Here is a 15,805-nt window from a genome sequence, read left to right on the forward strand (position 1 = left end):
CCCCTTGTGCCCAGGTGAAAAACTGGAGCACATCTTCAAGGCTGTCAGTTGGATCTTGACGCCCAAAGCATCACTGGGGGAGACCCTGGAGGCCCGTGAGGCCTGGGTGGTCCTGAGGTTCCAGCACTGAGGCCTGAGCACTGAATAGACAATCTGGGCAGGTCTGTGCGCCCCGGCTGAGGGCCTCGGGGAGTGCCCATGAGCACTGTTTGGGGAGACATCACTGCCCCACCTTCTGATACACCCAAATTAGAGGCTGAGTGTTTCTCTCCACAGTCAGGTTCCTTCCAGTCCTGTTCAAAGGGACCCCGAACCCAAAGTCATATTTTCACGCTTTCACTTTGCGGATAGTGTAAGGAAACCTGAGTCTGGTCGTGTATATTTCCAACTTTAGATGTTTTTTAAAGATCTCCTTTAAAAGATGTCTTACTATCCTGCATGTTTTTCCAATCAATCTTATTAAGATTTCCTCTCTTTATATGAGTTAGTTCATCCATTGTAAATGCTATATAATGATTAGGATGTTAAATATTCATTTTTCTCATGGATCAAGTTTTTGGGAGTTTTGCATTTTTGCCCCAGTGGACATCCTGGTACCTGACTTGTCAGCTGTGGGAGAGGCGGCATTGCTGGGTCAGAGTCCTGGCACACCCTCAAACATTGCTGTCACTAGCCAAATTTCCTGCCAGGGATGAATGGCATTGTCTTCTTTCTTTTTCTTTTCTTTCTTTTTTTTTTGCTTATTGGGTCACACCTGGCGATGCTCAGGGGTTACTTCTGTCTCTGCACTCAGGAATTACTCTGGCAGTGCTTGGGGGACCATATGGGATGCCTGGGGTGGAACCTGGGTTGGCTGCATGCAAGGCAGATGCTCTACCTGCTATACTACTGCTCAGGTTCCAACTGGCATTTCTTACTGCCCTCCATCCTCGACAGCACTTAATAATGTTAGTCTCTTTCATACTTTGCTAATTTGAAGCATAGGAAATCACATCTTATTATGTTTTAAGCTTGCATTTTCCTTGTTCATGTTTTAGTAAGACTGAGATGTTTTTGTGTTTCTTTAAGCTTCCTCTCTGACTGGCTTGTTCACATTATTTGCCAAATTCCTCTGGGGCTGGCTGTTTTATCTTTTTTTTCTATTGCCTTCCGCTAGTTTTTTGATCAGTCTGGATTGTTGATTCCTTTTTGGTTAAATGCAGTGTAGCTCTCCCCTACTCTCATTTGTCTAGAACTTTCAGGAGCCTGGCTAAACCACAGGTAGCAATTCGGGTTTGAGACTCAATGAGCGTGGTGACTCGGGAAGTTCAAGGTTGTTCTTACGGTGGTTGACTCAGAGGACACGTACTAAGGTGTTCAAGAGAGAGAGAGATGAGGCCAGAGTGCAAGTCAGTTATTAGGATATGATCACATAGTTCATGGGGGTGTTCCAGAAATTGTCTGGGGAAGGCTTACCATGATACATAGCTGCCCAGACAGAGTAATTCCTGAGTGCAGAAACAGGAGTAACCCCTGAGCATCGCCACGTGTGACCCAAAAAGCCAAAAAAAAGAAAGAAAATAAAAAGAAAGAAGGAAATGCCATTCATCCCTGGCAGGAAATTTGGCTAGTGGGCCCACACAGGTTAGATGTGGACTTTACCTGAGGTGCAGAAGTGTGTGGCTGTGAGTGATGGGCTGATCATGACCCTGCTGATAGCTGCCCTGCCCTCTTCCCAGATTTGAGGGCTGGGAGCGGCTTGGTGGGAAACCCCTTCAAAGATGATGTAGATGGGTCGGAGCGGGGAGGGTGTTTACCTTGCAGATGGCTGACCCGAGTCCAATCCCCGGCATCCCATATGGTCTCCTGAGCACCACCAGGAGTAATTCCTGAGTGCAGAGCCAGGAGTAACCCCTGAGCACTGCCAGGTGTGACCCAAAAAGCCAAAAAAAAAAAAAATAAAAAAGAGATGCTGCAGTGCTGCAGTGAGACAGTGAGACCCATTCAAAGCAGCAATATGGAGGCCGACTGAAATTTAGATGCTTCAGCAGGACGAAGTGATTTTCTTTCAGGGCCGAGAAAAGGCTGCCCTGCCCCTGGGTTTCTTCTTAAATGCACCCAGTGCCCGATGACGTACGGAAAGCTGAGCACTAGATGCTAATTTGGTTGTTTTCTTCCATTAGACTCACAGATGGTTGGAAAACAAAGTGACCCGGCCTCACCTCAGCTGGCCTCCCCGGCAGCTTCTAGGCCAGGAGCACCGTGGTGCAGGCACGAGCGGGCTCAGTCCCCCTCCCCGCACTGGGCATGCACTCATTGGCGGCCTCGGGCTAAAAGCCACGGGCACTGCCCAAGTAGAGCTTTCTGCAGGGGCTCTTTTGCTATTCCCTGCAGAGGAGGAAGGAAATGGAGATTCTCGCTGTCTGGCAGCTGCAGATCCTAGTGTAATTACTCATAAATATCACAAAGCGAGGGAAGAGCTTAGCAGGTGAACAGTAATAGATGTTTCATCAGTTTTCAGCATGCGACTCAGTCAACAAGTGTTTATGAAGTGCCCAGAGAGTGCCTTGTGTGGTATTTAGTTTTCAAATGTCCAGATCTCTGCAGCATCTCTCAGCCGAGAGTCGATTTCCAGGGCTTATCCTCCCTGATGTCATCTGAAGCGGGGAGTGAGTTGCGGGCCCAGTGTCTGGGATGGAAATGGGCGGGTGGGCTGGCTGCCCGTTCCTCCATTCCCAGGGGAGGTGTCCAGCTCTGGGCCCTTGCATTGCCGTTGGATGTTTTCAGTCTGATATATTCACCAGATAGAATTCAGCGTGGTGTTTCTTGGAAATAAAAAGCATTGGATTTATGCCAGAGAAACCATGACCTTCTACAAAAATAGTCACTTTTTTGGGTTGGTTTTGTGTTTTGCTCTTTTTTTTGGCGGGCGGGGGGGGGGGGCGGGGAGGCACACCTGGAGGTGCTCAGGGCTGACTCCTGGCTTCTGTGCTCAGGGAACCGAGAAGGTGCTGGGGATCTGACCCATGTTAGCAACTACCCACAGTACTATGGCTCTGGCTGTGAAACAGTCATTTTTTGAGAGCAGTCATCACGGTTGCCTTCAGAAGCAGAACCAGCTTAAAATGCAAAGTTTCGTTTAGTGCTAAAAGGGAGAGCCAGCCGTGCGTTGGCAGGGACCCGTAATAACCCTTGTGCTGCTTCTCTCTCTAGGGAAGGCAGAGGACCTGCTCCTTCGGCTTTGCAATTTCGGCCTGTTTTGTTTTGTTTTGCTTTTTTGAGGGGGCCAGACCCCGTGATGCTCATGGCTTACTCCTGGGTTAGTGCTTGGGGGATCATAAGCGATTGCCCCTAATCGAACTCAGGTTGGCTGTGTGGATGGGAAGTACCTTTTCCTCTGCCCTATCTCTCTGATCCACGTCAGAGCCCTTTCTTGATCTTACTTCCTATGTTAGAAGAATGGTCACTGTCACTGTCACTGTCATCTCGTTGCTCATCAATTTGTTCGAGCGGGCACCAGTAACGTCTCTCATTGAGAGACTTATTGTTACTGTTTTTGGCATATCGAATATGCCACGGGTAGCTTGCCAGGCTCTGCCGTGTGGGCACGATACTCTTGGTAGCTTGCCAGGCTCTCCGAGAGGGATGGAGGAATCGAATCTTTAAAAAAAAAAAAAAAATTTTTTTAAATTTTCACCTTTTTTAGTCTTTTTTTTTTTTTAACATTCTACATAATGTTTCATAGTCCCTCCATTTAAAAAAACAAAGTGCATCCCACCAAATCAGGCTGCCCACTGCCCCAGGTGAGGCTGCCCACCCGTTCCCTGTCCCCTCCCCCACTGAGTCCTTGTGGGGCACGCTACCTGGCACTTCTGGCTTCCTCCCTGCAGAGCCCCAGCTTTGCAGTGTCTCTGGTGCTGTGCTCTCTCCCACGGGCACATGCTGCTTCTTTTCCTGCTCTGCTTGTGCTGCAGACTGCCCGCTCTACTCTGAGGGCAGAGGATCTGTGCTCCTGTGTGTCCATCCCCACCATGTGGCTGTGCCTCCGGGCCAGCGGTCAGGGGGCTTTGCAGGAAAAACAGATAGACCACTGCAGGCCATGTTTTCCCAAGCTGGCTAGATGATTTGGGACACCAAGAAACCCTGCCTTGGGCTGGAACAGTAGCACAGCGGATAGGGCTTTTGCCTTGCACTTGGCCAACCCAGGTTCGGTTTCCAGCATCCCATATGGTCCTCTGAGCACTGCCAGGAGTAATTCCTGAGGCCAAAGACAGGAGTAACCCCTGTGCCCCTGTGTATCACCAGGGGAGGGGAGGGGAGGGGAGGGGAGGGGAGGGGAGGGGAGGGGAGGGGAGGGGAGGGGAGGGGAGAGGAAGGGAAGGGAAGGGAAGGGAAGGGAAGGGAAGGGAAGGGAAGGGAGAAGGGGAAGGAAGGAAGGAAGGAAGGAAGGAAGGAAGGAAGGAAGGAAGGAAGGAAGGAAGGAAGGAAGGAAGGAAGGAAGGAAGGAAGGAAGGAAGGAAGGAAGGAAGGGAAATAAAAGGAAAGAAAAGAAAGAAAAGAAACCCTGCCTGGCAAGAGTGGGAGAGTTGGAGGAAAGGAGAAGGCAGAGAACTGAAAATCTCTTTCCCATCCCCCTAGATAGCCTCCATTGTCCTGGTTCTCTCAGGGCAAGCTCATCCATTTCAGCTCTACAACTGATCTTTAGACTTTAGACATTTTTTTTGGGGGGGTGTAGTATTGGGGCCATACCTGGCACTGATCAGGGCTTACTCCTGGCTCTGCACTCAGGGATCATGTCTGGCAGGGCTCAGAGGACCATATGGTATGCCATGATCAAACCTTGGATGCCTTGCCTGCTGTTCTGTATGTGGCCCCAGCCTTTGGACTGCTGTCTCAGCTCCCTCCCCGTGTTCCTTTAGTCCAGAGGGGGTGTCTGTCCCCCACTGAATTTCTGGGTTGTTTTATTCACCCCTTGGCTTTTCATGGTATTCTCAATGCTAGAAGAACAGGTAGAAATGTTGGGGGATTTTTTCTGCATTCTGGAAATTTGATTTATGGATATCCAAGTTATACCCACTAGACCTTTTCTATTTAAATTGATTTTTAAAAATAAGTGATTCACATCCAGGGCTCAGAGAGCCAGGAGGTTACTCTTGCACGTTGCTCAGCCTGGCACTGTGGGTCTGGAGGTTTGTGTTCTGGTCAAGCAGTGCCCAGGGGCCGCCAGGTTTATACCTGGCAGTGCTCTGGGGCCAACACATCTATATCAGGTGATGCTCTGGGGTCAATAGTACCAGGGATCAAACTCAGGGCCTTGCACATGCTAGGAATGTGCTCTGTCACTTGTGTTTTCTGCCTGACCCTTTTCCTTGATTCCCTTTGAGGTGAAAGTCTCCTGTCTAAACAAAGGTTGACTCCTAGATAATGGAGAGGGTTTCCATGGCCCTAGCGTAACACCTTAAAAACAAAAAGAGCAATTAATTGACTACTTGGTACATCTGAGTTATAGTTATAGTGTTCTTTTTTTTTTTTTTGGGGGGGGGGTCACACCTGGTAATGCACAGGGGTTACTCCTGACTCTGCACTCAGGAATCACCCCTGGTGATGCTCAGGGGATCATATGGGATGCTGGGAATCGAACCCGGGTCGGCCACATGCAAGGCAAACACCCTACCTGCTGTGCTATTGCTCCAGCCCCCTAGTTATAGTTTTGTAGCACTCTGGGAGGCATAAATCAAGTCACGGTGCCGACAGGAAAGGGTAGGCAAGAATTTGAGAAATGGAACTGAGAGTTGGGAATTCTCCTAGTGAGAGCTTTGTGGAGTGGGGCTGGAGTGGTAGTACAGGGGATAGAGCACTTGCCTCGGACATGGCCCTCCCAGGTTCGACTCTTGGGACTCCCGTATGGTCCCCTGAACACCACCAGGATGATTACTGAATGCAGAACAAAAAGTAAGCCCTGAGCACCACCAGGCTTGGCCCCCAGACAGAAAGCAGCCCCCCCCCAACAAAGCTTTTGTGGTACCTACTCTGATGGTGTCTGATCTGCACAATGTGTGAGAGACCAAGAGGTGCAGAAGGCTGCCACGGGCATCCTTCGGTCGTGGTTCCCCGTCATCAAGCCAGGTGTGAGAGACCCCTACTGTATTAGGGAATCCTGCTGCTGCTCCTCACATTCTTCTCTGGTGGTGAATCCCCTCTGAACCAGACCCAGTGATGCTCAGGGGTTACTTTTGGCTCTGCACTTAGAAATTACTCCCGCCAGTGCTCAGGGACCAAATTCGATGCTGAGGATCAAAGCCAGGTCAGCTCTGCATGCAGGGTAAGCGCACTCCCCCTGCACTATCTCTCCAGCCCCTAGTGGGCGGTGAATCATCTTACAGCACTGTGGATTCTTTGTTGGGTCTCTAGAAACGTGACTGGGTTTCTTAGAAACATGACTCGAGGAATGTCCCAGTGATCTGGCTTGTGATGGAAAGACCACGAGAGGCAAAGAGTTCTTGCCACAGTCTATACTCTGGAACAGTAGTTTTCCTTTGAGAGGGAGTGGTATTGTTAGTCTATACCCAGAGCTGTGCAGGGGTTACTGCTGGCCCTGTGCTCAGGAGTGACCCTTACTCCCCGGACCAAGTGTGTTGTTGGGGATTCAACCCGGGTTGGTGGGACTCGAGGCATGCACTTAAACCCCTGCACTCTCTCACCGGCGCATGACCTTTTTCTTTCCCTTTTAAATTTTGGTGAGAACATGAAATACTAAGAAGCATCAAGAGTTTTCAAACTTAATTTTCATAGACAGCTTGGGTAACATGTGAGCTAAGAATATCCCTTCATGTTCATTTCTTCTGAAGACGAAAATAGACGTGAATAAGTATATTATGTAAATCCAGACTGGTTTTTATTTTTTAATTTTTTTTGCACAACCATGGCTGTATTGACTTTATTTAAAAATATGGAGGGTACTTAACAGAATGTTAATAGGCAGAAACATTGAACTGGTGCCATTTTGGCAGTTCCCACAGAGGAACCAAATGGTAATTAAGTTTCCCCGCAACAGTTACACAACAGTTTCATTCCTCTGCCAGTGGAGCCGCCCTGGGGGAGCGTGAGCGCAGCTGGAAGCTTTGTGAACTCTATAACTCAGCAGAGAGCCCCAATATTGGATTTATTTTAACTCTTGGAAATTAAAAAGGAAAAGAGGGAGGGGGGAAAGCCGTGACACATAATAGTATAAGGGAATGGTTTTTAAATATGTGGATTAAATAGCACTCAGGAGAAAACGGTATCCTAAAGGGGAAGTCCTGCTGGAGGCAGGACTCTTAGCTAACCAGGCCAGCTTCAGGTTTTGTCTCTCTTTGCCAATCCTGGAGCGACTCTCCTGGAGCGACTCTCCGGATGAAAGGGCAGGCAGGAAGCTGGCCCACGGGGAATCAGGTCCAGGTCCTGGAAACGCACCAGAGTCCCCACTCTCTGTCCACTTCTGCTTCTGCTTCCCTCTCTCAGATATTGCGCCAGGGGAAGGCGGGGCAGAGCCCAGAGGACAGAAGATGGCGTGGGGAGGGGGAGGATGCTGGGTGAGCCACAGTGAGAATGAAGAAAAGACCTCTGGTCCGAAAAGCCAGCTGATTGCGCTCAGCCCGGCAGGTTCCTAAAATGACCTGGGAGAGATGCACTCAGGGAATAGGAGAATGGCATAATGGAGCCATGGAATTTTCTTTCACAGGGGCTATACCTGGTAGTGCAGGGGGCTGTGGGGCCTCTCAGGGGTGATGTGGATGGAGTGAACCTGAGGCCTTACGCATGCAGGCCATGTGCTGCGCCAATTAAGCCATGTCCCCAGTTCCAGAATCAAGAGAAAAAAAAAAAAGACATCTGCCTGTCTATATGCTCACCTATACATGCGTACACGCTGGGACAGAGAGATAGTACAGTGTGCAGGGTGCTTGCCTGGTATGCAGCTGAACCAGGCTTGGGCCCTGGCACTCTATAAGGCCTTCCTAGCCAGGAGTAAGTCCTGAGAACAAACCAGCAAAAACAAACTACAGAAACCCCCTACCCTAAATAAAACATAACCCACACATAATTAACTATTGTGTTCATTTCTGGTTAGTTTCTCTAGAACTGACTTTTTGAAGGGTTTCCTTGCTTGCCTTAGGGAAGGAGGGGTGGGCATCCGGAACGAAGGAAAGTGCTGCTTTCTTTCTGGAAGGAAGAAAGGAGAAAAGCAGAGGGTCTGTGGGCCCCAGGGTACACTCCAGACCAAGTAGGGGCCCCAGGGGCATTCATTTAGGGTGTGTGTGTGTGTGTGTGTGTGTGTGTGTGTGTGTGTGTGTGTATGTGTGTGTCTCTGTGTCTCTGTGTCTCTGTGTCTCTGTGTGTGTGAAACAGAGGATCTGTGGGCCCCAGGGTACACTCCAGACCAAGTAGAGGCCCCAGGGGCATTCATTTAGGTTGTGTGTGTGTGTGTGTGTCTGTGTCTGTGTGTCTGTGTGTGTTTGTGTGTGTGCTGACTTCAGGCAAATTAGTGGGAAAGGCAAATTAGTGGGAAAGGAGCACCCTGGCCCCGGGGTGAACTGAGACCCAGCAGCTGTAGATGGGTACAGAGTTGGGGTTACCGAGCACCTGTGTGGCCATCAGCTCTAGAGTAAGTCCAGTGCCGTGCTGCCCAGCAGAACCTCCTGCCGTCTTGGGAATGTCCTGTCTTCTCTCTCATCTGATTCAGTAGCTCCCGGCCACTTAAGAGGTGGCGAGTGAGACAAAGGAATGGATTTTTTCATTTGACTTCATAGTCATTATTTTGCTTAACTTTATTTATTTATTTTTTTGCTTAACTTTAGATGTAAGTGTCTTCCCACTATCTGAAAGTAGAACACTCCCATTTCGGTCCCATTTGGCAGGTTGTTTTGGGCCTGGAAATATCCAGTGGCTTTTCCATATAAATTGATGATGATGGTAGTGTTCCCAGACTCACAAAGTATCTACCAATCATACTCCAGTGGGAGCTTTTTACTTGTGGCTAGTGGGGGAGTCTGTAACCAATAGCTAGAGGCTACTGGATTGGACAGCACTGCCCCTTAATGGGAAAAACACTAGCACAAGGTGAGCATTTTAGATGTACAGTTTAGTCATTCCCTGCAGGGAGGGTGGTACATCCAGCAATACTTAGGACTTACTCCTGCTTCTTTGCTCAGGGGACCATATTGTGTTGTCGGGGATTCAAGATGCGATCACCCTCCTACGACCTCACCAGCTCACCAGCTCTCTTCATACATACACATACAATACACATATACGTATATATGTATATATTTCTACACATACGTATACATAATATATACATACGTATGTATGTGTGTATGTATGCATATACACACATTATTTATTTATTTTTTGCTTTTTGGGTCACACCCGGAGATGCACAGGGTTGTGACCCAAAAGCGAAAAACTGGCTCTTGCACTCAGGAATTACTCCTGGCAGTGCTCAGGGGACCATATGGGATGCTGGGAATCGAACCTGGGTCGGCCATGTGCAAGGCAAACGCCCTACCCACTGTACTATCACTCCAGCCCTACACACATTTTTTAATTAAAAAACTTCTACATGATTTGAAAAAAGCATTTTGATTCATTACAGACAGTGCAGGTAAGGGGAAGGAAAAAAGTACCTACAAAGCATCATAAGAACACCTACTCAGAATTTTTCTTGTTGTCTTAGTGTAGAAACCTTCTCAAGGCAACCAGACTTAGAGGGAAATATATTTATATATGTATATGTTGTGTATATATATGTACATATATATACATATATATAAGCACACAAGCCTCAACCTTTAACAACATGTTAGTGATCTCTTATAGAAGGGCTTAATGACCTCTGGGTGAAGCACAACAATCTAGACACACTTTCCTCTAGGAAAACTTTTTGGAGCATTTTCAGCAGTTTATTTATGATAAACAATACAAAATAAATTATTTCAGTTCTGCTTTGGGGCAGGGGGTGGGGTTCAGGATGGAAACATCCAAATATATGGTAGTGGGAAGGTGTAAGGGTGGTGGGATTGGTGTTCGAATATTAAATGTAATCCAATATTGTGAACTACTTTATAAAAATAAAAAATAAATAAATGAAAAATAGAAACCTTCTCGGTTTTGTTCTGTGCTGTGGCTTAGGCAGCCAGCTGGTTTTCCAAAGCATGGTTTGAAATCATCCAGACCATCCGGAAAGGGAGAAGCCAGCGTGGAGTGGGGGGTGGAAGCCTGCGTATTGCCCAGGAGAGCAGGCCGAAGGGGGCTGCGCACTGCTCTGGCTGACAACTGTCTTCTGGGTTCTAGGTCATCAACCCCATGGGATGGGATGCATTTGGGCTGCCTGCCGAAAACGCCGCCATTGAGAGGGATCTCCATCCAGAAAGTTGGACACAAAGGTATGTGTTTGCAGGCACATTCAAGAACTCTACACAGAGACCTAAAAACATTTTAGCCTGTACACGGGAAATGGGGAGCATAGTAAACAAAACACAGTCTGCCAAGCAGTGGGTAAGATTGTCTATACTGGAGTTTGTCTTTTAGCACTCTGTTTTGCTTTTTGGTTAGTGGGGCCCATACCTGGTGGTGCTCAGGGCTTACTCCTGCAAGACAAAAGCCCTACCTGCTCTACTATCACCCCAGCCCCCTCCCCACCAACCTCCCGCACTCTCTGTTCTTATTTAAGAAATCACAAAGACTTTGGGTAGTCCTTTAAGTGTTCGTTTTGATGATCGTTTTGATGTTTGGTTCTTTACAAAGTCATTCTTTCATAGTCTGCATTAGGGAGGACAAAGGAGGAAGAGAGGATTGCCTGTGTTGGGTGGCTCCCCCGCTTCTCATTTTCTTGACATACTGTGAGCTATATCCAAGTTCGACTCATGATTAGAGGAAATTCCACATTCTGTCACTATATCATTGTTATCACTGTCATCCTGTTGCTCATTGTCTTACTTCCACATTCAGTGCAGAAATATATGGTTAACTCATTCTGGGTCTGAATATTTCAAGGGGACACACTTTGAGCCCTGCCCCTGGCTCCTCCGTACCTGCTGGTCAGTGGTACGGATTCCTGTTCCTCGCACTGGATAAAGTACCGAGAGCCTCCTCGAAGAATCCAGGAAAATACACTTTTCTTCCTCACTACATCAGCCCTTTTCGTAAAGATCTGGGTCCTGTCCCTTCTTTACGCGTAAGAAATGTAGAAGGGTAATTCTAGAGCCTATTCTGAGAGTTCTCCCCTTTCCTGGGCTCTCTCTTGCCCTGGCTGTGTTGTAGAAACAACCACTGGGTCAGCTGCTTCTCTCTGCTTTCTTCCTGACTCGAAATTCCCTTTTTCGGTTTTGGTCAATTTTATACTAATGGGAGTGATTTTTTTAAAGAAAGAAAGAAATGATGATTCAAATGTTAAAATGATTCGAATATGGCATAGATTTGACATAAGCTAGATCTCAGATTCGCAGACTAATGAAAGCCAGTGGGCTACGTTTGACCATTACTGATTTTTACAAATAAAGTTTTATTAGAACATGTTCATATCCACTGTTTACATACTATCTACAACTTCTTTCATAATAGAATGGCAGATTTGTGTGCTTATGATGGAAACCATACAGCCCCCAGACATGAAAACTAGATATATCATCTAGTCTTTCACAGAAAGTTTGCCAAATCTTCCATTAAAGTCTAGCAGTTAAAAAAAATGGCCCCTGAATTGGGGTGCTTATTTTGTTTTGTACTGGGGACACATCCACCAGTGTTCAGGGCTTACTCTTATTTCTGCACTCAGGGTGTTCTGGGGATTGAATCTGGGTCAGCCACATGCAAGGCAAATGCTATAACCATTATGCTGTCACATTGGACCCAGGCCTGCCTTTCCCTCTTGTTAACTAGTCACCCATACCAAATTACTTCACTACTTAAACACAGAAGTTAAGTAAATTCTGACTCAATTTGCTTAGCTGTAAAAGAGGCGTGTAGAAATCTATAGGCCCCGTGAGAGGTCAGTGATAGAGTGTCTGCTTACAGGCCTGAGTTTTTGAGGCTCGGAATTTGGTCTCCAGAAATGCCCATATGCCCACACTTGGCCCAACAAAGTGTATGATGACTAGTGCTAGCAACCAAAATGCTCTGCAGCTGGAAAGTGTGGGACCCGGGCAAGCATCACAGCTTCGTGTATAAGGAGCACCCTCCTGGCAAGTGCCCGTTATGTGTTGCTGGGGATAGAACCCAGCACCTTGCTCCGCCACTTAAGCCACGTTCCTCATAGGTTTCAATGCATGAATGGCAAGGAGGAGGCAGACATTCCATCTATAATGAGTAGTTTTCTGCAAAATGCTTAGCACAAGGCTTGGAATAAAATAGGTTATTATTAACTAATCACCACTCACCTAGAACAATTTTTTTGACCTTCTGTATTTTCAGCCAGCTTGAACTTAGATTGTGGTAGAAATTAATTATTCCTTTTTTCATATATATATATATGTATATATATATATATGTATGTATAAAGCCTGGATCTTGGGGATGTGCCACTAGAAAGTGTGTGATCTCCATGCACCATGAGCTTGTGTGTAAGAGCCACAAACCAGTGACCTCTGTCATTAAAAAAGCAACTGCAAAAGGGAAGGAAAGGGGGAAAGGAACAAAAGGAAAGAATGAAGAAAAAGCAATCTCAGCTAGGTTCTAGATTTCTGGCAAGTTTGTCTGTTTCTGGATTACAGCATTGTACGCCGAAGATAGTCCATAGTAGATGGCAGGTTTGATCACCAGGAAGTTCCCCGGGACCCAGATGCCCCCAGATTCCAATGTGAATTTGGAAAAGGGCCTGGCAAGAAGGGCATGGTGCCCTGGGACAGAGGCTGAATCAGCTGCCCCTGGAGAGCTTGGGCACCCAGGAGCTGGCCTGCGGTGGGTGGGGCGGAGTGGCAGGGGAGCAGGCAAGCCCGGGGTGAGTGAAGTTTCAGACCACCTTGAGAAATGGGGATTCTTGGAAAAGTCCTGGGACCAGACCCAAAAGAACAAAATTTGAAACAGGAAAAAATTTGCCTGTCTCCATGTTTACTTTTATTTATTTATTTATTTTTTCTTTTTGGGTTGTACCTGGCGATGCACAGGGGTTACTCCTGGCTCTGCACTCAGGAATTACTCCTGGCGGTGCTCAGGGGACCATATGGGATGTTGGGAATCAAACCCAGGTCAGCCGCGTGCAAGGCAAACATCCTACCCACGATGCTATCGCTCTAGCCCCCTCCATGTTTACTTTATTAAAATTGATTAATTCACTTCTCAACCTCTTTTCCTTGTTGAAAAGTTATAGATTCCCTGCGCCCTTCTTTCTTCTTGTATTTGCGGTGAGTGGGAGTTGCCAACACCTGGTCGCAGGGCTCACCTGGACGTGGTGTGCTGGACACGACACTGTGGGTGGGGTGCTGGGATTTGAAACAGTGGTAGTTCTAGGATTCAACTCTCAGCCTCCAGCCTCCAAGGCAGGGGTGCACCCCTGGGGCTCTTCCTGGGCCTCAAGGTTTTAGATTTTAATGGACAAGGCACTGTATAGCTTCCCACAATTTGTACATTAAATATTCCTTTTTTTGTTTTTTTTATCATACCCATAGATGATCAGGGCTTACTCCTGGCTTTGACCTGAGGGATCACTCCTGGCAGTGCTTGTGGACAATCTGGGATGCTGGAGACTGGACCTGGGTCAGCTGTGTGAAATGCCCTACCTGTTGTACTACCACTCCATCCCCAAGGATTTCCTCTTCTTATGCTTGTGCAGATTTTAAGCATGGAATGACCAGGATTGTCCATGGTCTTTAACCGAATGGCCAGGGGATAGAAAGACTGGTTTTTAGTGGTGCTTATATGAGTCCAAAGACAAGGTGTTAATATGAAGGGCCGATATTTTCCATGATCATTACTGGTCAATGATCATTACTGGTCATTGATCTCCACCCCCACTCCCACCCCCTGAAGGCAAAGCAAAGCACGTAAAAGGCTGGAATCATTTTTGGTGGTTTACGACCTTTTCCCCCTGAGCACCCACTCTCCTCGAGCAGTTAGTAATGCCTTGATTTTTCCTTCACAGTCTCAAAATACGGGTTTTTATGAACTTCCCTGTTCAAGAAATCCCCTTTTTTCCTTTTGTTTTGCAGTAATATTGAACACATGAGGAAGCAGCTGGACCGGCTGGGCCTGTGCTTCAGCTGGGACCGGGTAAGTGAGTCCCGTGGCCGGTGGCCGTTCTTCCAGGCAGGTGCCCTCCACAGTCCAGTTTCCTTCCTGTTCCTTCTCTCCATGCTGGAGAGGGTGAGCGAGAGAGGCAGCTGGCAGGAGGGCAGGATTAGCTCTCCCCAAATGCCCAAGGGTGGCTGGTGGACGATACATGTGCAAATGGGTGATTTTTCCGTAGGGTTAAGAGAGTTAGCGATTTATTTACCATCACAGTTGGCGATGACTTACATATGACAACAGCTTTGCACAAAGATTCTTCTTGTTCTCAGCAATGATTCCCAAAGTCTATGGGAAGCTGGAGGGATAGCTCCGAGGGCTGGATGGAGCACATGCCTGCCTGGGCACTGGGTTTGAGCCCCAGCAGCATGTGACCCCCTGAGCACTGTCAGTGTACCCCTGATGGCGCTGCTGGGGAGGCCTTCAAACAAACAAACAAACAAATAAAAACAATTTTCAACCCACCTGGTCCTTTTATCTGGTTCAGCACCAAGGTTGGCCAGTTATTTCTTTACTTTTTTTTTTTTTCTTTTTGGGTCACACCCAGCGATGCTCAGGGGTTACTTCTGGCTCTGCACTCAGGAATTACCCCTGGTGGTGCTCAGGGACCATATAGGATGCAGCCAACCTGGGTCGGCTGCATGCAAGGCAACAAACACCCTACCCGCTGTGTTATTGCTCCAGCCCCTATTTCTTTACTTTTTGTTCCAAGTTCTAAACTATGGTTTATTTTTTTGCTCTTTGGGTCACACCCGGCGATGCACAGGGGTTATTCCTAGCAATGCTCAGGGGACCATATGGGATGCTGGGAATCGAACCCAGGTCAGTTCCATGCAAGGCAAACGCCCTACCCACTGTACTATTGCTCCAGCCCCCCAAGTTCTAAACTATGTTAAGTGCTCATAACAACACTTAGTAAGTCTGTCCCATATAGACTTTCTATAGAAAATGTTTTCTAAATGTGTTTTAAGCCAGGGGATATGTTTTCCAGACCTGGGGGTTGCGTGCTGAAGATCACTTGGGTATTACAAGCATTCCCACTAAATAGGAAGTGGGCTTTTTCATGCTGTGGCTTTAGGCCCACCCTTAGACACTGTAGGTGGTCTGTTGTAAGTGGACACCTCTTTATCCTGCCACAAATAACCCTTCTGAGACTACCTCTCTTGCATCTTACTGACTCCACAAAATGACTAGGATATTCATTGCTGCTCCTGTCAAGCTCAAATTCACAACCTTTATGTCATGAGAAAAATCGCCTTTCCCCTTTCCCCACCAGTTCTTTACTTGGTTGATATTTGATGACAGATATTCAGTGGGTCCAATAGAAAAGAATGAAAATTGAACACATTTGAATCAAAGTCTGGGTTTTTTCCTGTAATGTCTTTAATAAGGCTATATAAAGTTTTAACTGTACAACTGATACTATTTTTAGCCCTGATGTATGAGGTTACCAGTGTTTTATTTGACCTCCTGCCTCAGTTAAGTTGTCCTGAGGTCCCAGTTAGAGTATTGCTGATAGGGAATGAAATGTCTGATGCAGAGAGAATTGAAGGATGCTGAGAGCTCCTCAGAG

The 15,805-nt window shown here is 47.3% G+C and overlaps 1 protein-coding gene across 1 annotated transcript in view; it reads left to right on the forward strand.

The window, feature by feature from the left end:
• The window catches only part of LARS2 (leucyl-tRNA synthetase 2, mitochondrial), a 149,475-nt gene that overhangs the window by 13,620 nt on the left and 120,050 nt on the right, over positions 1-15,805 (forward strand). Inside the window, exons 4-5 of the mRNA XM_004614528.2 lie at positions 10,309-10,400; positions 14,157-14,217. Of these exons, the coding sequence (XP_004614585.2) occupies positions 10,309-10,400; positions 14,157-14,217 (153 nt within the window). The remainder of the gene's footprint in view (positions 1-10,308; positions 10,401-14,156; positions 14,218-15,805) is intronic.

The sequence above is a fragment of the Sorex araneus genome, chromosome 4 (genome assembly GCF_027595985.1).
Source record: "Sorex araneus isolate mSorAra2 chromosome 4, mSorAra2.pri, whole genome shotgun sequence".
NCBI classification, from domain to species: Eukaryota; Metazoa; Chordata; class Mammalia; order Eulipotyphla; family Soricidae; genus Sorex; species Sorex araneus.